General features: G+C 41.9%; 1 protein-coding gene across 2 annotated transcripts in view; it reads right to left on the reverse strand.

The window, feature by feature from the left end:
- Positions 1-24,356, reverse strand: part of dip2ba (disco-interacting protein 2 homolog Ba) — a 32,874-nt gene that overhangs the window by 5,432 nt on the left and 3,086 nt on the right. The window contains exons 2-30 of one of the 2 annotated variants that reach the window (XM_028409088.1): positions 11,989-12,060; positions 10,685-10,840; positions 10,438-10,563; positions 9,799-10,041; positions 9,572-9,700; positions 9,246-9,257; positions 8,767-8,886; positions 8,442-8,639; positions 8,077-8,168; positions 7,886-7,996; positions 7,658-7,781; positions 7,259-7,368; positions 6,870-6,972; positions 6,688-6,752; positions 6,497-6,590; positions 6,212-6,331; positions 5,981-6,095; positions 5,248-5,387; positions 4,991-5,127; positions 4,587-4,667; positions 4,282-4,409; positions 3,944-4,058; positions 3,580-3,781; positions 3,371-3,483; positions 1,649-1,729; positions 1,409-1,532; positions 1,189-1,310; positions 621-732; positions 228-337 (exon numbers count right to left, since the gene is read on the reverse strand). In XM_028409088.1, the coding sequence (XP_028264889.1) occupies positions 228-337; positions 621-732; positions 1,189-1,310; positions 1,409-1,532; positions 1,649-1,729; positions 3,371-3,483; positions 3,580-3,781; positions 3,944-4,058; positions 4,282-4,409; positions 4,587-4,667; positions 4,991-5,127; positions 5,248-5,387; positions 5,981-6,095; positions 6,212-6,331; positions 6,497-6,590; positions 6,688-6,752; positions 6,870-6,972; positions 7,259-7,368; positions 7,658-7,781; positions 7,886-7,996; positions 8,077-8,168; positions 8,442-8,639; positions 8,767-8,886; positions 9,246-9,257; positions 9,572-9,700; positions 9,799-10,041; positions 10,438-10,563; positions 10,685-10,840; positions 11,989-12,060 (3,455 nt within the window). The remainder of the gene's footprint in view (positions 1-227; positions 338-620; positions 733-1,188; positions 1,311-1,408; positions 1,533-1,648; positions 1,730-3,370; positions 3,484-3,579; positions 3,782-3,943; positions 4,059-4,281; positions 4,410-4,586; positions 4,668-4,990; positions 5,128-5,247; positions 5,388-5,980; positions 6,096-6,211; positions 6,332-6,496; positions 6,591-6,687; positions 6,753-6,869; positions 6,973-7,258; positions 7,369-7,657; positions 7,782-7,885; positions 7,997-8,076; positions 8,169-8,441; positions 8,640-8,766; positions 8,887-9,245; positions 9,258-9,571; positions 9,701-9,798; positions 10,042-10,437; positions 10,564-10,684; positions 10,841-11,988; positions 12,061-24,356) is intronic. The other variant, XM_028409089.1, reaches the window with a different exon arrangement.

Below are 24,356 nucleotides of genomic sequence, written 5' to 3' on the forward strand. Positions count from 1 at the left end.
AACAAACAGACAAAATATTTATAAATACAGTATTGGCTTAAGATTTTTTTTTTTTTTTTGCTGCCCTTAGTATTCTGACCAAACATCAGGTTACAACAGAACCCCTAAAAAGGTCACATCTAATATTGTTAATATTCTGTGTAATATACAAATATTATTCTAATTTGAGTGATCCTTTTAACAAAAACTAATTTGCCTGTGAGACAGTATTTATGGGGGTAATGTACCTTGACTCCTGTCAACATGCCTGTGGTGGACACACTGAAATCAAGGTAGGCCAGCATCTCAGCTGTAGGAGGTTTGTAGATGTGTGGAGGTCGCTTTCTTGGAAGATCATCTGAAGAAGGAAAAAGATTTTTGTTATTTCATTACTGGACAAAATACATCACATTATCTACATAGTATGGTTTATAACGCTTGTTTGTGGAACACAGTTTGTAAAAGGAGAGTAAACTTGGACCAATCTGTTTTGCCCAACATCTTTTAAATTAATGAAAGAACAAATAGGACACATTGTGGCCAACAGCAGAACAGGTATGAGCCAATATGCTGAATCCAGCTACTACATATCATACAGCCATACTGCTCTAATTTGATACCATCTGAACAGTATCCAGCACCTGTATCAATGATTGTGGGCCAGGTTTTGACGTTGACACTAGCAGCAGCCTCCCTGGACCTGAGGATCCTCATGAGAGGCTGAGTGGTGAGAATGCAGGCTGCTTTGCTCACCTGTGACACACAAAAAGCAGAGATGTTCATTTAACAACATGAACTATACTGTGCATTTATATTGACCTCTGAAAAAAAACTTTACTCCAATAAAATGTATCTAATTATTGATATTTTATTGATCCCTGAGGTAAAGTTCAATTTTATTTATTTTCCTCCCGGGAAATCAGTGATACAGGGTCAACAGCAGTGGCTATTAATGTCAATAATGAAATTTTCGATTTGGTTTAAGTTGATCTAGTGTGAACAAATTTAAAGCTATTGGTGATAATGTTTACTAAAGGCTTACTGTGATAATGCAGAAGTAAAACAATACTAGAAGAATATGCCTTATATGTGTGTTAAGCTGCACTGACCCAGTTAAGAGCTGTCCATGGATTTAACTAAATGATATTTTCTGCACTTACAAACATTAATCTGACAGCTTATGCATTTTTAATGGTAGAGTGCACTCACGTCGATGATCATGCGGACAGTGGGGAGAGTAGCAGCCAAGTTCTGTGGGTGAGGCGGCCTCACTGTCACAGGGATAACCCCCGCATACAGACAGCCATAGAATGCAGCTATCAGGTCAATACCTGCAGGAGTCAGAGACAGAAAGTCAACATCGAGGAACAATTTATATTAAATAAAAAAATAAGGATAACAATCATGTAGAATAATAAGAAGTGTTCACCTGGGGGATAAAGCAGCACCACATTGTCTCCTGTGTTAAGGCCTCCTCTTTCCATGAGGGTAGCAGTAATTTTCTCTGCTCTCTTGTGTAGCTGTGCACAAGTGGCTGTACACACTGCTACCCCCTAGAGCAAACACAGAGGAAGTACAGCTGAACTCAGACAACAAAATGGACAACCATTCTCCAATGAGAGAAAGACACCTGGATTGTTTGTCAAATGGGTGTCTGTGTGTTCTCTACCTTAGCATTGAGCAGCACATACAGAACATGCTCGGGGTCAGTTTGGGCTCTCCATTGCAGAGCTTCAGACAAGAACTGGTGCTGAAAAGGCACAGAGAAGATTATCACAAATTTAACATCAACTACTTAAAATGAAATTCCAACAAAGATGAACTGTTGGCAGATAATTATGTACTGAGAAATTACCAACAGATAAAAACACTTAAAAGTAGCAGCCAAGGACAGTCCTCTCTCATCTCAAACAAACTTGTGTAGACAACAGAAAACATTTTAAACTACGTCAAAGATGTTCTGTGACGCTTTTGACCTCTCACACAAACTCACAACAGGAACACAGGACTGTCCAGTGAGTCATTTCTTTGCCAAGAGAAGGGTCATGCTGGGACCATCTGCTCTTGTCAAAAACTAACAAGTTATGGGCCTTTCTAACCAAAGGTCAGGACGAGTTTTGAAACAGGTTTCTGCTATAGGGGAAAGTCCTTTAGTTATTTTTTATAATTAATAACAATAACACAAATTTTACACAGTATTAAATGCTTCTTGGTCACTGGTGAACTAGTCAGCACACAGGACAGAACAGAACAGGACGTGAAAGCAAGGAATTCTTTTAGGAGGCAGAAGTGAACATTAGGCAGCAGCACATAAAGAAACAAGTAAATTGACACCACGTTGTTCTGTAGACAAAAAATAATATTCAGCCGTGTCACACTGCTGATTAAAATGTCTGGTCGGGAGTCATTCTGTGTGCCACCCACTCTCTCAGTCAGACACCAATTCGTGCTCTGGTCAACACTGAATCAGGAGTCACATCATGCAGACCAGCTGCCCTGACCACCCATCAAGCCATGCTACACATGGGAGCGTCACAGTGAACACAGCAAGCAGAGGTGCACACGAAATTGCTCCTAATTATTACATTTTGACATATGCCTTACAGTTCACAAGCACCTGAGCTATTACATGTTGTGAAGAACTCTCACTTTAAAAAGGTGTCGTTTAACTGATTCTTAATCTTTCAGTTTGGCAAAACCAGAGGGTTGCCAGTCAACTCTCAAAAATGTCATAAAAACTCTCAATGTACCTTTATTTTTATTGTATATTAGTTTAAATGTGTGGACCCCTGCTGGCCACAGAACCAGCCCAGACAGTCAGACAGGCCATCAGGCTCATGTCCTTTAGGCTCAGCGCATGTGACTGAAAGAAGCAGCATAAGCAAAGACGGGTGGAAGGGCCAAATCTGAGCCTTACCATCATGGTGGGCCACATACAGAGCTAAAGCCCAACCCAAGCAGTGAGGGCAGAACAACAGCAGAGGTTTAGGAGAAGATATCAGCATCTATTTTACTGACAGATGTTGTATATCATGGGTCATCATTAACTTGGCAAACATGTACAGAGCATTTTCAATGGACCTGTCAGTTTCATTTGAACAGGAACTTGTAGGGTTAGACCTCAAGGTTGTTTCGGAATTAAGTACTTTTCCAACAGTGTTTAAACAGCATGGTTTTGCTTGATAAATAAATGTGATGTATCAAAACAATTGCTCTAGAATGTATACTTTGAATAAACACAGCAGCTGTATAATTTACATGTTCTTGCTGAGAAAAGCTCCAACAAATTAAACTGCAGAAATAAAAATTAACAGTGATCCATGCCAAAATGTGCTATTGTAATTATAAATAACAGGAGTGGTCAGTGTCATAATATTGTGGTTGGCAGTACCTTTCTGATGAGGTCCTGGTCCTCCACCACACCTAGCTCTCTGCCTGTGGCCTGAGCGATCCGCTTCCCTGCCACTAAGTTTCCGACGAGCATTGAAGCTGGACCCACGTCCACTAAGCAGATGACAAACAGTCAATCATCCAGTGACAAACTTTCATTCCCATTAGAATGGATAAGAATGAGTAGATAATGCCTAAGACAGTGCTAACCTGGCTGTTTCTGTCGCGGTTTTGGCATGTTGGTAACACAAGTGTGTGGGCACATGAGGATATTGCAAGGATGCAGGTTTCCCTCTAAAAAGTTCTGCTTAGTTTCACAGATGTGGATGCCTCCGAGTGGTGTTTTTGGAAGGGTGTTGGCTGGGACGAGTGCAAGGCAATAAAGGCCAACTTGGTGGATGCTGTCGATGGCCTGCAGAAGAAATGCAATATAATTTAGTGAAAGCAAAATGAACATTAGGCAATATGTTTTTAGCGTTGTTTATCTGAATTTTAAGAAATTCCCTATATTTTTGATATTTATATTAATGAGAATAGAACAAACAACTGCAACGACTTCAGGAGTGGAATTTACCTGCAGTACTCGACTCATCCACTGGAAGCTGTCCTCTTCACTGGCATCAGGCCTCTGCTCTGCCACAATCACTATCCTCTCATCATAAAATACAGTCACTGAAAACACTGCAATCCTGCACGGATGACAACAGAGAAGCAACAAGGGGGTGAGGCCAGGTCTTTGTCCTTGTTATTAATAAAATATCACAGATTTATTGTTGTTTGTAGGAGGACATGTAGGAGGACATGAGGCACAATCTCCCTTGGTGTGCAAGGGAGATTGTGCACTCACACACATCTCTCCACACAGAACACCGAGCGTCATGCTGGTTCACAGGGACCAGTCAGGTCTCTCACCTCCCTCTGTAAACTGTTTTGACAGGCTCCACTGCCAGCGCGGTGGCTACCAGGTCGTCCGCATTGTGACGTCGCCCGCTCACCATCAGGAGGCCTTCAATCTTCCCAACCACAAACACCAAACTCCCCTGTGGAGCAGACATATTTAACTCAGCAAATCCCCCTTTAATTTGACATGATGCTCCACTGTGAAAACATTCAGGCACCTAAACAGCATTTATTTGCCATTATGAGCAAATAATTGACTAGGGTTTACTATGCATCGTCTGTAACTACTGTAGGTCATTTTAGGATCTTTGACCTACCGGTCCCACAAATCCAAGCAGACCCGTCCGAGTGAAGGGGATTTCTCCAATGGGTGCTCCAGCTTGGTTGACAGGAATCACCTACAAAGTAGAGATCATAGAGAATGAGCTCAAACACATATAGCTTTTAATTTATTGTCTAAAATATCAATTTTCCAATATCAAGAGGACATTGATTGATATATAATATTTTTTGGGATTATCACAATGATGGGGAAGACACCAAAATAGACTCATATGTGAACTCTTATGGGCATAATGCCTGTGGCTCCATCTAGTGGCTAACTGAAGTCAGTGCTGCCTCAGATAATAAGCAGCATGCAGAGGTGGAATTAAATTTGCAGGTGGGTCTATGAGTCTATGATTCCTGTGGCAACAACATTAAACATGGCTCTCCGACACACCTCAAATGTATTCTTGGTGACACCCGGTAATCCGTAGTACATGGTGCCTCCAGCTCGAGAGTTGATCACAATCTCTCCAATCTCATCTGTCTTACACAGCTGAGGAGGCCCGTCTGGTTTCACAATGCACATCAGAGCTGAAACACACCATAGAATTAAGATATATTTTAAAGTGCTTGCATTCTGAGAAAGACCAAGTAAGAGTAGCAGTTGGTGCACTTTTACACTGCCAATTAAAACAAACTCTGGTGGCTAACCTCCGGGCATAATGTGGCCCACATCCTGTACAGTGAGAGCAGAGTTCTTGTCTTCTGTGTTCACCCTGATCACCCCGTGGCTCAGCCCACTCATGGACAGGATGGCCCGGGCTGGGAGCGGAGCTCCCCGTGCTCCAGGCCTGCAGAGGAGCCAAAAAGGATGCACTTTATTTATTACTTATTCTGCAGTGACATATTATATCAATAACATTTTCACTGTTAAAAATATAAGTTTTAAATTGCCCCAGTTAAATTATGATTTACTGTATTCCTGTTGTTACCATACAGATGATGTGAAGTTTGAACTGGCAAAAGAGAAGGGATGTTGTGAGAGCAAAAACTAGCTCAACTGGAAAGTATAAGCATTAAGGCAACATACTGCTGAGGTCTGCTAATGCACAAAAAAATCTCCTAGTGTGCAAGTGTAGCAGGTTTACCAGGTATCTTTAAATAGAACCCAATGCAAAAACTTGGAGTCTGCTTATGACCTTGATTTATCAGGGAAGCACAATTATTTATCCTGTTTATAAATCTCAGACTGTGTGCGATGTTGTTTAGAGAGAGATGTAAACCAAAACTACTGTTTATCACTCCTTGTTCTTGTTCTGCCATCATAGCATCCTCCTATAAGCGCTACCCAAGAAGGAAGCTACAGGCTACTAGCACCAATCTGACATTTTAAAAATGAATGTAAATAATGTGTACAGTGAACATTGCAGTTGAGATGTATTACCTGCGAATAGCCACAGTCAAGGCCTCAGGAGAGGTGGCACAGGGACAAATGACTTCAGGCTTCAGACCATGAGACTGGAACACATTCAGGAAGGCATCACATGATGACACAGACCCTGAGAGCAAACAATGGATAAAAACATTAACAAAACACAGTAGAAATAGTAGAAAATCTAAACTTGACATTTTACAATGACTATAGGATCATGTTTATGGAGGAGAAATGACTCACATGGATTGGCTCCATCAGCCACTATAAGCATTCGTATAGAGGACAAGTTAATGTCCTTCTGTTCCTTGTGGGCCATCATAGCCCAGTGGAGGTCACGGCACTTCACCAAGGCCACACGTGCTATGAGAGGGAAAGAGGAACATGTTATAAATAGTACAGTGTGTTTTATGTTAGTGGGCTGTTTGTCCTTGACCATTTGTCAGTCATGTTCTAATAGTATATATAAACTATGCATAAATAAGAAAACTATACAAACAGGGAATATAATGGAAAGATTGGCTGAACCTTTGTGAATGTGAACCCTCTGCACCCAGGACATGGGACAGGCTTTCATGACAGCATATGGCACAGTGATGGTGTGAATTCTGTTCATGACACTCTGCAAGAAAAAAATACACATTGTCAAAGTCATACTGTGCAAATCCAAATTACGAAGGGCACCAAGCCCATCATTGGTAGCTTGCATCCAGTCTCACCGCTAAGACGCCATGCCACATGCCCATATCCTTCTTGCAGTCCAACACGTTGACCAGCGTCTCCCCTAGAATAGACACATAATTAAAGATCTGTGCAATCACAAACTAGCTGTAAAAATCAGCTGTGAGCGTATAATGTGCACAGACAAGGGTAATGTACAGGTTACATCAAGTGCTCTGACCTTCACAGTAGTTACAGGCTTGAGTCAGGGCTTGACAGTGGGTCAGCATGGAGATTTTAGACACAGCAACTCCCATCACCGTTCCCTCTTTACTGGCTTTGTACTTTTATGGGAAAGAGCCACACACAAAAAGAGATGTACAAAGTAATTAGATATATTCATTTTTATTTTACAGAAAGTACCACTGCTAACAGCAGTACTGGAGAAAGGTATTAGTAATATTCAGTACTAGAATTTAACAGATTCCTCTAGGTGTGTACAGAAAAAAAATGATAAATTACTAGGAACCAGTCTTGCACTAAATTATTCAAGAAATCAATTTAAAAAACCTCATTTGATAACAACATTATAAATGCATTACATTGTGGCTTTATGTTCTCTGAGAGTACCTCTATGTAGGCGGTGTCCGTGTTGGCAGTGGGAATGTGAGGCTGCCAGTCTTTGGATGGTTTGGTGAGGTACTTGGTATCTGTCACTACCCATTTCATCCTTGGCCATCCTGGAGAATGTAGCAAACAAAATTATGTTTTAGCTGACAATAAAAAAAGCTGTGTGTTCAGCTGCACTAATTAGGAGAAGAGCTAAATCGACAACATTCACCTTAGCAATCTGGTTTCAAGGCCAAAGGTGAACAGCCGATACTACACAGAATCTACACCCTACACTGGCCACTGAATGTCATGTTGCATATTCACTATAATGAGTCCATCTAATGGCTCCCAAAGAGACTGTGACAGAGGTGACTCCTGCTGAGCCAGCAGCATTAACAAAGGCAGTTGTATGCTGACCTTTGAACTGGATGATCTCTCCATTTGGTGTCTTGGGCAGTCCTTTGAGGCACACCTCACTGGTCAGCGCCAAACTCACACCACAGCTGCCCAATAGGAAGCCAATTTGCTGGCTGCCAGCATCCTAGGGACAGAAGCAAGTTCACATCTAATCTTTCACTCTTTCACACCACAAAAAACGACATCTGTTTTGTATCCCTTAGAGATCACTTGTGCATCTATCCTTACCTGTCGTGACAGTGGTACCTCAATGGGCACAGGGATGACCTCAGCTAACAGACAGCCATAGAACGCCACCCAGAACATGCCAGGGTCACTGTTTGGATACACCAATGCCACCTAAGAAGCAGAGACACTTATTTTTCTCATCATGATCCCATTTATATTCACATAATAAGAAATGACTGCTGAACTCTTACTCGATCTCCGGGCTGTAGGACAGGATCAGTCTTTGTGCCCAATTTATTCAGCAGCGTATAGGCCAGCTTCAGACTGCGACTCCATAGTTTGCCTGAGGGAGTAAAAGTCAGCAATACTTTGAAAATATCTTGTCAAACTACAGTGTATTAAGTAATGAATAATGCGCTGTGGGTCAGTCATAGGGGATTTAATGAGTCAAATTGAGGGCACTGTAGTTGTCATTTGATGCAGGCCAACAAATATTTAGCCTACTGATCCACCAATATACAAAAATGTACCTCACATTTATGCTAGATAGACAGGGTGACATGAATATCTATTTTGTGGCCTCGACATTAATATTAATGTTCTTTGTAATGCTCACCATATGTGAGTGTGTAGAGAGGTTTGCCAGTAATGTCCAGAGCGGTAAGGGCAGGGCTCTTGGCCTGGGTGGCCCCCCAGCGGGCCAGGGCAGCCTGAAGAGCTGGAGGCCAATTACTGACCACTCCAAGGGGCTCCCCCTTTACCGGGATGATCTGACGTCCCTCAGGTTTTGGGGTGTTGGGGTCGGGCTGGGGAACTGGAAATAAGAGGTGGCACAATTCAGCAGATCATGTAGTATAAACTTTTAATGTCACAGATGATGTTTTCCATTCTATATTGTATAAGATGGTGTTTTGTAAATAGATGGACCGTCTGTCTCTCACCTTCTACAATTTCCTCAGAGTCATCAAGAAAGAATTCACTGAGTGGTGGTCTTTTGGGACGTTTGAGTGTGTTTAACAGCTGCTGGATCTTAGTGGACACCCTGCTGCTGACGGGCACACCTGGACAAACACCAAGAACGGCCACCATTACAAACACAAGCAAAAAAACTCAAACACACACATACCCACACATGCAATCTACTACTTCATCACACACTCTGACACAGGCAGAGGGGTCCTACATACTAGCACAATCAGGACAAGAATCAGCAGAAGGAAGGATTCAAGAGGGAAAATTGGAATTAAGGAGACAGACCGGACACTTTTTAGGAAAAAAAAATCAAATGTAGGAGGAGATTCTCTAATTCTAAACCTACGACATGAGACAAACAAAAAGGCAGATAGACACCAGGCTGGAAAGCAAGCTGATTTGGGGCTCTTCAGCATCCCTCCCCTTCCCCAGATTTGATGTATATTACCTTTTCTTTTTCCTTTTTTAAATGAAAGGCAAGACAGGGACAGGATTAATGGACCCAAAAGAAAGAACAAAACATCTGTAATTAGCAGCATTCACAACACTGAAATGAAAATGATGTTGAAGGTGATCCAGGAGGAATGTAGGCATCATTTATTGACTTTACTGCAGTTAATCAGCCCCATTACTGCAACAAAATACGGTATGATTACAAACATGCAAACTTTCCCGATCTGAAGAAAAAAACCAAAGGACAGTTTAACAGGAGCATACACTGTGGTCCCAACCATCTACAGACTTGAAATAATATTATTGCTTGTGTGAATGTACCATCAGCTGTATCCAGCATGCTGGAGCGGCTTTGTCCACGACTCATTCCCCTGACAGCCGGGGGAAGGTCCACCCTGGATCCTCTCTCTTGTGGAGTGGAGGAAGTAACATCTGGGGGGACACTGTTTTCTAGTGGAGAAGGAAAAAGTGGTATGAGGACAGATTAATGAATGCCATAACTTGGATCAACTGTGATGATACCGTCTATAAATGGTAAAGGGTTTTACCTATGCGTGTGTGGGCCAGTACATCGGCCAATACGGAAGCTGCAGGCAGAGGCTGAGGCTGGGGCTGTGGCTGGGTCTTAGGCTCTCCATGGGAGAGGGTGGAGGAAGCAGAGGAGGACGTGGAAGAGCTTTGGACGGAGCGGTTGATCCAGTAATCAGGGCTCTGCAGGCTCTGAGCTAGTACTGCACTAAGAGCTGCCTTTCTCCGCAGTGAGCCTTCATCTTCTGATGCAGAAGATGTGTCTGTAACACCACACATAGATTGAGATTAGTTACTTATCCTGTTTTAAATTTGTTAGTCATTTAAGATTATTTATGCTACTCAGCCCCAAATTTTGAATACAAACTCCCACATCCCAAAGTGATCAGTTTTCCATGTGATGTGCCATAACAAGCCTGATCCATGGAGGCCTCACCCAAAGAATCCAGTTCCACAGACAGCACTTCAGGGAACCACTCAGGGACTGTGCCCTGACAGGTCAGAGCTGTTTTGGCTGCCTGGGAGTAAATTAATGTTGTGGAGGACTGGTGTGTTTTGGATTTTGTACTTGACACAGTATCTTCCATAATGTGGACACTCACTGTCCTTGCAGACACCACAATCACCACAAACCTCCAGGTGTGAGAGGTGAAGCATACCTGGAGGTGTGCAGGTGTCTATAGGAGACTGGACAAAAGCTGAGCGTCTCTTTGTTGGCATGGGCAGCGCCATCTTCTCTTCTTTGTGTTTGGCCAGTGCTGCTTGCACAGCTTCTGTGTGGATGTCTAAACAAACAGTAAGAACAAGCACAGTAAATACCAACTAGAAAAAATACATTAAAAAATTAAACTGATCCTTTCACTGATTCATGTAGGGTACTTCTCGAGGGTCTAGTATGCAGCTTACCCGATCTGTAGCGCTCATCCCTGGCCCCTCCACTGCGGTGTGCGCGATGGTGTTTGGAGGCTGAAGAGGTGGATGGGCCCGGGGCCTCGGGACTGGGGCTGGGGTCGGCACTGTGGCTTGGGGAAAGCTGTACATCTGGCAGAGACAGATCCACATCTACACAGCAGAGTAAATACAAACAGGATTTGAACAACATCAATAAATAAACAAACACGAGTGTTTGGAAAGTGGCACACTTGCTTTACATAATGCCATTACAACAACGTGTAGGCATAAATATTATATGATACACCGAGAAGCTCTCTAATTTTAGCCTCACTACAGAGCCTCTGACCATGAAGTGAAATAAGGACAAGTACTTGACTGATGAGATGTATATGGTTGTTACCAGAGTACATGAAACTGGGTTAGATTCAGCAAACCTATTTTTAATAAACTATCAGATCCCAGAGGGCCTGGGCACCACATACATGTGGAGATGATGGGACCTAAAGAGATGTAGGAGCCCAAGATCCACTCTGGGACTGGTACCTGGTTTGGCATTCAAAGTAAACTGCTTATAAGACAATAGAAAACTTAGGTTGCTAATGCATAAGAGGTTTTCATGTAACCAGTAAAAATTGATATTTTCTGAGAGATTCAACATGAATCATATTGTTCACATCCCAAGATGTGAGAATTTCTCTTATTAAATCATCTCCCTGTAACACATAAAGTGTATTTTTTCTCACGTCAATATGGTGATATTTTCCCTGAGGAAGCACCACACCCTTTTGCAAGGCAGCTGACGGAGAGAATTCAGACAGATCAGCTCTTTAATGAGCCAAGAGGTGACTGACTCATAGTAAGACAGTGAAACTGTGGTACTTTCCTATCCCTGTGAACTGACACTGGTTTAAGTATTACTTCACAGTTCACAATAGTGTCACATTCATTGGAAGCTTACAAATAACAGCATAAGCTCTGATGCAAGTTGTGGTTTTGTCATTGTGGGAATTTGCTCTGTACAGTTAAGTCACTGTGCGTGTTAGTTACCCTAGATGCATTTCTCATTTTGGCCACTAGAGTGTCACAGAATGCCAGAAATTCTGAGAGAACTTGGACAAAAGAGAATTACAGTCTGTGAGGTTACTTTTTGTGAAGCTGAAAATACAGATGATGGCAAAGAACTGTCAGTTAAAAGAAAATCATGATTTGAATCACAGACTTCAGCATGCCAGAGTGACCAACAAGTAAGGCTGACAGGAGGAATTTATGCAGAAAAGGAAGAAGGAGGACTTGAAAAGAAGATGACTTGGTCCTACTTGGCAAATGAGGAATGTAGGAGGCCAGCAGCTTGGCTCTTTTCTTCTCATAGCCCTTCTGTGTGATGTCACCTAGGAGAGAGGACAGCAACACCACACTGTTATGTTAGTCATAATTACCACACAAACTACAGACAACTACACAAACACATAAACCAAAAAAAGAGCACACACTACCCTCCTCCAACACAAACACAGCTTCTGCTTTAGCGGATACATTTGCAATAGTTGAGTCATAATAATAATCCGCTTTAAACTAAATCTACTGAACTCCACATGTTGACAGGCTAAGTCCATTTATGACTACGCAACGAGATAACACCATTGTTTGGCCTTACATTAGCCCCATTGAATAAACATGATGAGCACACAAAAACCTCCTCCTGGCTATGAAACCCAAATATGACTCCTGCAGCTCACAGATATCTGTGCTAAGCAGAGAACAACAAAAAAACTGAAAGCCATTGGGATAGTAAGCAGAGCAAAGGGGAAGCCATGTGAGCCAGTTTCACATGGAATTCAACAGTTTATCTCATCCAGTCCCACTGCATGCTCAGCACCACCCCTTCCTCATTCAGCCTTAGGCTGGCAGGACTCCTAACACTACCAAAGTTTGCTAGAGAGCAACAGAGGTATGACAAAGTCCACTTACAGGGTCCCCAAAATACACAGTCTTCTGCTTGCGCAGCAAACATGCATGTAAGACACACCCTGCCAAGTGAACAAACATACACACACACTCCCCTTGTACACACAAACAATTCCAGCGCTACAATCACTGACACTCTCAGTTATTCCACTACTTCTGTGTCCTGTGATAGCGCTGTAGCTTATGTCAAGTGCAATGAGCCAAGAGGCTGCATAGCCTCAATCTCCTGACACCTCCTCCACACACTGACCAGTGACAACAAGGAGACCTGCATCCAACCTACTGAGGAGGCGATGGTGAGAGTCACTAGCGGAAGGAAAAAGGATTGCAGTCTAGTGTGTGTATGAAACAACAATGGAAAGAAAACGAGGAGAGAGGGAGAGCCAAAGTTCAACAGGCAGATTGAAGTGAGGTGGGCTGGATAAGTTAGCGCTGGGTGGGGAGTCCCCTGTGTCACTCAAGATACTGTGTGTTGTGCCTTAACTTTTTCTCACACTTTGGTTACTGTCCATTGGAGTCTGGGATTTGCCTGGATAAACAACAAAATCAGAAAGAAAGTTCCCCTCAGGACTGAGTATGTCGATTGCCAGTATGGGTTGAATTTCAGTCATGTAGACTTTATTTCTGATCCCTCCCATGCAGAAAACTCTTGAGGTTTCACAACACTGAAATTATGAGAAACAGGGGAAGAGGGAGGAACATTCTCCGACAAAAAGCCAGCAAAACAAAGTCAGACAGCCTTAGAGTAAAAGGGAGTGTGAGATAGAGTGCTTTGTCATTCTCTGTGTAAAAAAGCTCAAATGGGGTGGCCAGCATTCAACCCTCACCATATAACATTTTATGCCTGGGTTCACATTGAGTCCTGAAATATACAAGTGATGAAAAAAAAGCAGCAAAGTGTGTTACCATGTCTTTTTCTTCATTTGTCCATCTCTAAAGCATGCCCCAGGCTTGTTTATATAGAGGAAAACACTCACAGACAGACATGCAAGCAAAGCAATCAGCTGCAAATTGATTGTGGTGCACTGGAGCGTCATTGTTGTTGGAGACAAGGTTATGCCAAGCCCAGTCCTGGTGCCCAAGTGGTGCTGGGAGAGAGGAAGGGGGAGACGGAAAGATGGAGCAGGGGTGGTCATTAACACAGACAGAGGAAAGTCTGTGTTGGTGTGGGCCATAACAACAGGCACGGATTGGCACGACCACTCTAGCTCTATGGCTGGCAGTGGCCAGAAGGACAGTGAGGGGCTCTGGACTGAGTGAATGACTGTGACAGCTGGTTTAAAACAGAAGAAAAGCTTTATGTAGTAAGAGCAAGAACGTGGTGTTTTGAGTGTGAGCATGAGCAAACAAGTACAGTAACTCTGTGTGTCTGTGTGTGTGTGTAATCTGAGGTCAGGGGACAGGATATGAGCATTACCCCACCCTGTGTGTGCACTGCCAAGATCGTCTCCCTGTGTCTGTCTAGAGAAAAAGGAATGTGCTGATTGGAAAACACCACATTAATAGAGAAGGCCAACTGGCCAGAAGAGCTGGCTCACTGGTCAAAAACTCCCCTGAGGTGCAGGAAGCTAATGTAACTGTGTGTGTGTATACACAGCTGGTGCAGGTTAAAGGGTGCCACAGTACGCAAGGGAATGAATGCTGAGGAAGCCTGGAGCAGAGTGGCATTATAAGCACTTTCAGTGAGATGTGTGTCAGTATGTCATACCTGGACAGTGTGTTTTTAACTTTTCTAAAACTACCTTGGTAAAGTCTGAGTGTCAGGGTTAGCAGTGTGCATTAATAAGATGTATAAATTTGGGGTTATACATCTCATACCTGTAAGCATTCAGCAACAACACTCTGACATTTCAGAGCTCATTAAAGAAAGAATGGCCCTCTGACTCTTCTTTTTAACTACTGCTGTAGACCCCTGACCTCAACACAAGTCAGACACAGGGCTGATCCCTTCACAGCTGACAGTGCAGGGTCACAGAGGCAATGAATACACACATACAATTCCTACTAAGTGCTATATATCACAACATCCTGAATTAACTTTTACTTAAACTGCAGTATAAATTTGGTACCTTGAGTTACAGTAGCGTGACACTACCACCCAATGGACACCTCCCCAATGAAATGAAAACACAGAAACTGAAATGGAAGTTCTTCATCTACACCATCAACATTTTCTCGAGGAATGGCCTTAAATACTACATGCAATATACAAACACATAGACATAGACATAAACAGAATAGGATTCCATAAGAAAGAACAGCAGGGTAAAAGAGCTAATCTTGATGTATGATGCTGCTGAAATGTTTAAACATGACTAACTGCAGGTTACTATTAACAATAGGCTGACTCCCTTATGAGAAACAGAAATACCACATTATGGTGAATAATGGTGAGTGATGAAGACTAATACCCCGTTCACACTGGGGGAAAAAATCTGGCTAAAGCTGGATTCAGGCCTATCCAGATGTTTTTGTTTTTTGTGAACACCTCGAATCCGCCAGTATCCAGTTTGATTTCAATCCGGCTAGATCCACCCACGAGAGGTGGATCTAGCCGGATTGGCTCAAATGTGGCTCAGGTGTGAAAGCAAATGTGGCTAGCGAATCCGGCTAGCGACATGCTCATTCCGGTTAGCGATGTGCTACTTCCGGTTCACGGGGCGACACGGGACAAAAAACCGCACGACGCATGCGCACACGCGGTCCTACCGCGGCCTGAACGGACTCTGTATATTACGAGGCGCCACCTAGTGGTTTGGAGGACAGCAGACATGCTTTTTTCTCCAGTGTGAATGGGGCCTTCACACAGTCGGTGAAGGAAAGGCTGTAGTTATGGTTGTTTGAACATACTGCAGGGGGAGAATGTGCAAATAAAACAAATGAACAAGGATTAATCCTCAATAGAAACACCTAAAACCTCCCATACGCCTCCAGCTCATTCAGCAATGGCTGAAATTATGCCTGGAAGCTGTTTAATTCCAGCTGCCACCACAAACAATCGCCACACAGTATCAGAGTATATTTATATAAAGCTAAAGCAACAAAGCTAGAGTGCCAAGTCTTCAGTGTAGAACCTGCTGCCAAATTTTATGCTCTCCATCACTTAACTGATATTAGCAAGGTTATAAAAAACAAAACAAAAACTGAGAGGCTTAGTGAAGCACATTTTCATGCATGCCATAGTTTTCCATCCCTTTTGTTGTCATAGCACATTCACTCAAACAGTGGAACAAATGAAAGAGTTGAGCAACAGCCCTGAGATTAGCTAATAGCTGAAACTACCAACAAGGAGGGTCTGAACTGGACAGTTAACACCCAACCATCCATAACAAAGTAAACAATCAGATTGACGTCAGTAAAGTACATTAGAATGCAAACGATTTGCGCCATGTATGTTGCTTGGCTTAAAAATCAGCTGATCAGCCTTCTACCTGTCACATGTTTTTGTTGTATGAACAACAGACACACAGGCAGTTTTAAGCAACACAACCACTCAATGCCACCTCACCAAATATATGGTCCGTCATACAGCAAAATCAGTAAACATGCATCATAACAAGAGGGGGATTAATAAATATGTGGTAGAAGAAGTCTAAGATTAAAGCTGTTAAGGAAATTTTAAACACAGTCCCCTCTAAATGGGAGGCTTCTTTATATGTCTTGGACCTCAACAAAATGGTCCACAGCAGCAAATGTGCCATCATAACTGTCAAAATGGCATTCCACTGAGCTACTTCATTTTGATGAAGATGTAGCAGCCAAGTCACTTAAAGAGTGTTAAAGAAATGAAAATCTCCACCACCCACCAAGTCCTCTTGGACATCATTGGATTGATGCCAACGTCGTCTTTTATCTTGCTTTTGACTTGAAAATAAAATACCAATAAACATTATGTAAAATCATTCGTGTGCAAGAGTTGTATAATTCAATAACGCATCTTTAACCTTCCAACCATCATATGCACAAACTACTACGACTACCCCCACCCCACAAACACACACCTCTATGTATGCATTACACCTCCCACCAGAGAGCGCTCTGTAATTACTGCGGGTAGATTGGTGCCATGGCTGTTACCCACAATTTCCTTTTGCCTCACCCCCTCTCCCTACAAGCACACATAAACCTACATGTGACGGGTTTCTTGCCAGAACACAAATGTACAAAGACAAGGATAAATAGGTGGCTGTAAATAAAATTTTTGGCTCTATCCTAATCTGTAATCCGAGATTACACATAACTTTCTGGATTATATTTCTCTGTCTGGACATTTGGTTAAAAGGATAGATGATAAATAAACCACGTTCAGGCTTCTAGCCAGCAACACTGGTTCGATCTGGAAAGCATCTTTGTTTATCAGCAGTTTACACTCTGTAATGTGAACCACACCTTAAAGATGCACAGACACAAAAAGCTATTCAGTAGCAAATTACAGTGAGAAGACACATAGCACAACTACACAAATACCCACACAAATAGACAGAATAAGCACATTAACATGTAAATACACACACACAGAGGCTGAGAGAGGAGGAACTAACGTCACCCACAAGATCTTATTTATAGAGACTCTAAAGCAGAAACACAAAAACAATGGACAGACTGTGCTGAGAACATGGGTAAATAGCAATTGGCAGGAAATGCAAATGAATGAGTCTGACACCAAGGCCACTTAATGACACCTGGTCATTAGTCAAAGTAGATGTAAGAAGCGCATTTTATGCTCTATAATATAAGCTGTTAGAAAAACATTCCATTTGCCTGTATTACACAGACATATTTTATTTAACAGTGAACTCAAGATGAAAGAAGTGTACGACATACATTACTATTGTGCTTGACAGTTTTGATTCAGTTAGGTAATAATAAAAGATGACAGTCAAATAATTCTAGATTACATTACCTTTTGGGTATTTTAACTCATTTTTCAATACAGAATGTGTGAAACATTTATGTATAATATTTATTTTTTTTAAATTGGGCTGACAGTTACTACAAAATGCATGCTTCACCCTTACAACTGTGTACGTTATCAGGACGAACCCCAGCTTTTATTATTCAGCAGAGCTCTGTTCTTACTCAGGGGGTATTTTGTCCATATCTGGAACTGGATTCAAACATTTGTACATAAACCTCCCACCTCCAGGACCAATGTTTTCCACTCCAAAACCAGCCCTACAATTCCCTCTGGAACCCAGTGGATCTGTGTGGGGGTTTCCAGGCAGACAGGGAGGATGAAGTTATCTCTACACAGCTCAAGAAATCTGTGGGCCAGCTGAGGAAAAAGGGGGCTAGGGAGTGTTATCTTTTCTTCTCGACAGAATCTCCAGAGGAGACTTGATGCAGTTTGTCTTTGGTTGTTTGAAGGATAGAACCAGCAGGTCCTGACAGGTAATCATGATAGATTTTATTAGTTAGTATTCATCACGCTTATCTTTTAAGATGTTTTCAAGTGATGAATCATAGAGAACTAATTTGCCAGTTTATGAGGTAAACATAGATAAGGTTTAGACCGTATTAAGTGTTAGCTAAGGAAAAACAATGAAATAAAAAACTTGTTGTAGCCAGTTTCTACCATTGATACAGATCAAAACAACTGGGACATCCACATTCTCTTGCTATTGTGAACATCTGTATTTGCTACTATATGGTAGGTATACATTCAAAGGGTGAGGAAAGCGGATGTAACAGTAGGTGTGAGTAGTACTGAAAACCAGAAGTGAAACCATGTACCTAGGCTGCACTGGCAGCACAAAAAGGTGGGACGTACAGGAAACTGTAAAGATAAAAAAAAAACGAAGATGCAGTGGCTCACACATCATGCTCATCAAAGCTAGAGTGTTAGCAAAATAAATCCCCTCATGTGTAAAGCCTTTTTAACACAATACCTCATAAACACACCCCCATGCGAAAAAACACAGAAGGCAGGTCAACCCTGCCTGAGACAAGTACTTTATCATTTCATGAAATCAGACCTTCCTGTACAGGACAAAAACACTTAGAACTCAATTGTACTGGCCCTAGTGATATAAAGAATTAAGACTAAGTAACAATCTTTTTTTGTAGCAAAGGCACAATCAGACTGAACAGTCAGCATCCTGAAAGTTATGTTGGCCAGAGAAATAAAACTAATGTTCTCTCCAAAGCTTTTACAGCATTCACATTCTGTTTGAGTGCAGTGGGACTATTGCCTTACTTCCTCCATTACTTCTATTACGTTGTGCATTTTATATTGGCAGATCCAGCACTCTCTGGCCAGCTGAGTGAGATCTGTGGAGAATTGAGCTGGAGATTGAAAGCTAATTTCAACTTGTGTCTCTATGAGAAAGTCGGGACACACATATTTTATCATTTGACGCTCTCTGCTTTTTTATGCTTCGTATAATGTACTTTCACGCATTAATTTGGGTCACTGTGGTTCACCAGAGACAGTCACAGGTCAGGTCATACAGTCTTGGCAGTGAAACGTTGCTGAACAAATAGTGATTACTACATCAAAGTGATATGACTGGTGAACACAGAGTTGACAGCAGACTCAGACAGTTGACGTCAGACAAGTGTTAGTAAGCAGCCATGTTGTTTACTCTTCAGCCAGGCTGCCCTGAAGCATAATAAAACTGCAGTGAGCTTTTAGCCAACAGGTGTGCATTTGTGGTATTAGATGCATAAATAAGTAACATTACCTCAGACCAAATCCCAGATTGGTTTCTGGTCAGATTAGCTTACTGACATGAAGTCTATCCTCTACAGCAGGGATTATCTGTCACCTACAGCTTATGGACAACTGGGTAATTACTACAAAATGGTGCTGTCACAAAAGTTTGATCATATATATTTACATTACTATAACAATTATAAAAACTCTTTTTACAGCTACATTCAGCTGACAACACATTCCCAAATATGCAAACCCTCATAGACATTGCACAGAAAAACAATTGAATTCAAGTGACTAAAGTGTATCAAATGATCTGCTTTATCACTCCTTATCCAGCCTATTCCCTTTGACCATAAAGTAAGTGTAATCAGGTCAGTAGCATGACTCTGGACTTAATACAGCACAAAGTAAAGAAATGAAAAGAGAGGTGTTTTTGAACAGAGGAATCCTGGCCTGTAAACTGCATGACAGACTTGTGTCTCAGCATTGCTGGGTAACCAGAGTGCATTGAGAACTGAAAGTGCATCAGAAGCATTGCGTTTCACTGCAGCAGTGTTGTAATGTTAAGAGGTACAGGGGTCAGAAGTGAGGACAGAGGTTCATGAAGCCTTTAACTGTCATCTTATTCTAATGACAATGTTTAGCTTGACAATATATTCTCAGTTTTTCCATCTGCATCTAGATGACATATGCACAAATGATGCTCCAGTGTTTAATTGCTCCTGGGTTAAAGGAAGCCATTAATGCAGAAGGAGTACCGTTATAGCAAGGCAGCTGACTCATAAATCAATATTATAAGCTCATAACAAGCCATGAGCGGCCTTTAAGAAACACTTATATTATGGGTGTTGAGTCTACAGCTAACACTGAAACCACATACCTTATAGGCTACATTCCACTCTCTGGACAGCTCATGGTCCTGACCTCATACCACCCACCAATTACAATCACTAAACAGCCTGTCATCAGGATGAAAATCTATCGCAGTTCTGACAATGATGGCCCAGAGTCTGTGCAGACGTTCAACAAGGTGCAACACTGAGGGAATGTGTGTAAAAAAGAAATGCACAGTGGTGAAAGACAAGTTGTAGAAATGTCTGTCAAGCTCCAACATACACAACAAATCAGTAAACATTTCAATTCATGTGGAACTGAAGCTGCAAAGTCATATGGGAGTAGTGGTGTGGGACTTTTAGTACACTCAGTTCAGTACAGGAAGGTTGTGGGATTACATGAAACTGTAGTGACTGAAGGAAAGGTCTGCATGTGAAGCTGGGTTTTCTAATGTAACTTCATGACATTTGAATGCCACACAGCTAGAGCTAAACATTTGTTTAAGAATGTCTAATTAAGTGTATATATTTAAAAAACCTCACTGACACACATTACAGTTATAAGTTATTACAGCTATAACATACTAACAAAACTCAGCATCTAAATCAAATAGGTCCTTTAAATGATCTTGGGATATGACATTAACTCTAGTGACTGTTGCATGGCTATCACAGCAAAGTGCTTTTGATAACATTCAGACAACTGTCACCAATGTGTTGTCATTGTCTGTGGGAGTATGTGACACATGACACAAACCTACTTTAGAGCAAGGAGCTCCTACTGATATGCGAGTCAGAAAAGTACTGTGTGTTCATATAATAACACTATTCCCTGTCACATGTGACATATCTCTCTCAAAATGTACGCCAGTACTCTTATGGTAGGTTCATAACAATGCAGAACAGACAAACAACCAATTTTAGCTCTTCTACAGGAAATGACTAAGGCCAGCGCTGCCAGAAATGATTTAACTGTGTGTCAAAATATTAACCTAAAGCCCCCATTCAAGACAATAAATATGGCGTTTATGGACTTGCAGAGAGACCAGACCTAGTGAGAGGCTGAAGCCACACCCATTCAATGCGTTTCTTTGCCTTTGTTTCGACTCTGTCTCTGGGGAGTTGAATTAAAGGGGTCCATGACTACAAGCCAAGCTCAAGCACAATATGTTCTGAGGGGCCAAGCAGGGAGATACCCATCAGCCTGTTTAAGAGGTTTCCTGAGGACTTCTACTCACAGGGAATTTTTGATAACCCTTTGGCTTCGCACAAGAATTAGGAAAAGAATTACTTAAATGGAAGGCACTAGTCCAAACAGAAAAAAATTAAACACAACAAAAAAAAAATGGCCAAATGCGCAACGGTCATAAAGTAGTTGACCTTTTGGAAACTTTCATTGTATATTTACAGCAGGACTGCTTTCACCCTGATCTCTGGTTTCCCATCAGCCCTTCCTGTGACGCAGGCCTGTGCTTTCATATATAGAAACTGACCAGCTGCTGAGAAAATACCTAATGTTCCTCACACCCACTTCAAAGGGCTATAATGATCAACTGTGGCTGATCAGCTGAAGAGTCAGCGTGAAGGATAGAGGCAATTAGACAAAGAGATATAGAGGGGCACAGTATATTGATGACAACAATGCAAGGGAATGCAGGGGAACAATTCAGGGAAGCTTTGACATCTGACTTGAATGGCAAGTGCCAACATACCTTTGCCTAGGTTGCATGGTAAAACACCTAAAATCACTGGTTTGACACTTTAACAATTAGCACAATTATACCAACTTTCTCAGGGGGTCAGACAGCATGCTGATTGGGCCAAGAAGGCCAGTTTCAAACAGTCTGTGGTATTTCACATACAACCCACGGGTGTAACAGTGACCCACATGTAGCAGCCAGCCCATCTGCTTGGTTGTGCATGTGGTTGCCACTGGCTGCTGTCTACTATCCAAGCACATTGACCTAATCTAGAAAGACATACATACGATCGAGATTGACTCTTTACAACTTTGAGAAGGTGGCCTCCACTGGATAATGGTGGAGCTTTTGTGTCAAAGAGATGCTTGTTTTTTCCCCTCTTCAGGCATGAAAGTGAATTTGTCTTGCCAGTTAGGTCTATTTATATTCACAAGAGCATTCTTGAGCATTAGCACGGTCACATGGCCCCACTGACCAGAGGATATAGACCAGCAATAGTCTGGAGGGGCTTTGCATCAGCTCCCAAAAAAATCCAACATAACTTATTTTCTGAGAGCACAGGGTTTAGCTTAAGAGATGTAGATTGCAATGTATATCAGTCAACATTGTCTAGTGTGTCACAGCCAGGGGCTGTGACTAAATGACTGCAGGGCACAAAAGCACTGCGCAACATCACAGATGTGCTTGGTCACCTGCTTCAGTCAGAGTACAGGCTGGTGAAGTGGTAAATAAATGTAGGCGTGCAGACAGTGAAAAAAGGGTCTGATCCCCATTCACTCTTCCCTTATGATGAGTCACAGTTTGAATCGCGCCTATAAACTCAAGAGACTAAAACAGGTTCTCTCACTTTGTGGTGGATGGATGTGCCCTGGGAAGAGGACAATAGCAGTGACTCATGGATCATGGAACATGACAGGCCTGCCTTGTCTGTAAACACATCCTATGACTAAACAGAGTGAGTTTAACAGTGAAAGGGTTGTAGATTTAGATGACATGTTACCATTTATTCTAACTACAGCAGGAAACTTTCTGTCCTGCTCGAACACACTTCAGAGTGAACACTCGCTCAGATGTACGTCCTGCATATGTCATTTCGCACCTCTGAATGCTCAGCAACACTTGCATGTGCATATATTGCTTTTGGTATTCTTTCTACCATATTGCCAAACTGATATCATGTGTGAGCTTGCTCAATAGGTTTGGCATCTTCTACAGTAATAAAGTGACTTTCTCACACCAGAGATGTGCAGGTTTAAGAGGTAATAAGTGGGATTTCAATATTGCTCCTCACACATATTCAAAGAAGTTTTTTTTGCATGCCTCAACCTGCACCTGGAAAACATAAAGAAATCAAGCACACTAACCACACACCAAAACACACCCACGCCACTCTGTGAGGGTGTCCTGGTATTTAATGGGAGCATGTGAATAATTCAGCCTACTATAGGCCTGGAGGAGGAAGAGGGACAACAGCCATCATCATTAACTATTCACAGATACAGTATCATGTCAAACATACTCTATACACACAAAATCAAAAATCTCCAACCATCTGCTGGCCCTAAGGCCAAGGGTCTGCATCAACAAGGAAGCTCATTTGTGCTTTTTGGTTAATGACCTATTGCTGCTTTACATAAACCCCTAATCTACTGCAACCACATATCAAGGCAACAACTGGGCTTACTATGAAAACTCTCCTGTCAAAATCTCATTTTAATGCCATGATAAACAAAGAAGAAACGTTGTCTTGCAGGTAGCACTGGGCAATAAATCACTTTTATTGTTTACCATCCCTCTTTATAAACACATTGTTACAAAACGCTTGTGTATGAGACACCATCGTTCACAGCTGCTACTTGCTATGTCAGTATGAGTGACTCACTCAAGTAAAAAGCTTGGAGTCAAACAAAATCAGACAAACAATCCACCACTCAGATCTTTTTTTGATCGCATAGCTCTATAAAAATGCTCAAAAACCATTTAACTCATGGGGGTAAGCATGAGTTTTTAACATTCCTACTCATCCAGCAGTCTGTAATTATGATGTTGGCAGTTTGCTTGAGCAAAAAGTTGAATGTCATCAATCTTCTCATTTCCTATTTCCATCACAATAACAGTAAAGTAAATACCATATTATTAGTACCGTACTAAATGTAAATAATTCAAACAACAATTTCCCCATTTGTGATGAGTAAAAACCATTTTAATATGGGTATAAAGGTCCTTTTCACCATCAGGGTAAGAAAGCCTCGTTATTCCTCTTTTTGAAGCTAGTGCAGATGTCCACCTTTCTTAGGCGCCACACGCATGAGTTTGAGGAAGTCTATCACATGTCTGTAATGTGTGTCAAAATGACTACGTACTTTTTCTATTAAAACAGCATTTTGCTGTAAACACCAATAATGAAGACATACACAATAGATACACTCTGTCTCTGATATATAGACATATCAGAGCTATCCTCCCCTCTGCTGGGGACCCTCTTACCCTCCTTAATACACAAGTGAACGGTTGGCCTAGAAAAGAAG

The sequence above is a fragment of the Parambassis ranga genome, chromosome 7 (genome assembly GCF_900634625.1).
Source record: "Parambassis ranga chromosome 7, fParRan2.1, whole genome shotgun sequence".
NCBI classification, from domain to species: domain Eukaryota; kingdom Metazoa; phylum Chordata; class Actinopteri; family Ambassidae; genus Parambassis; species Parambassis ranga.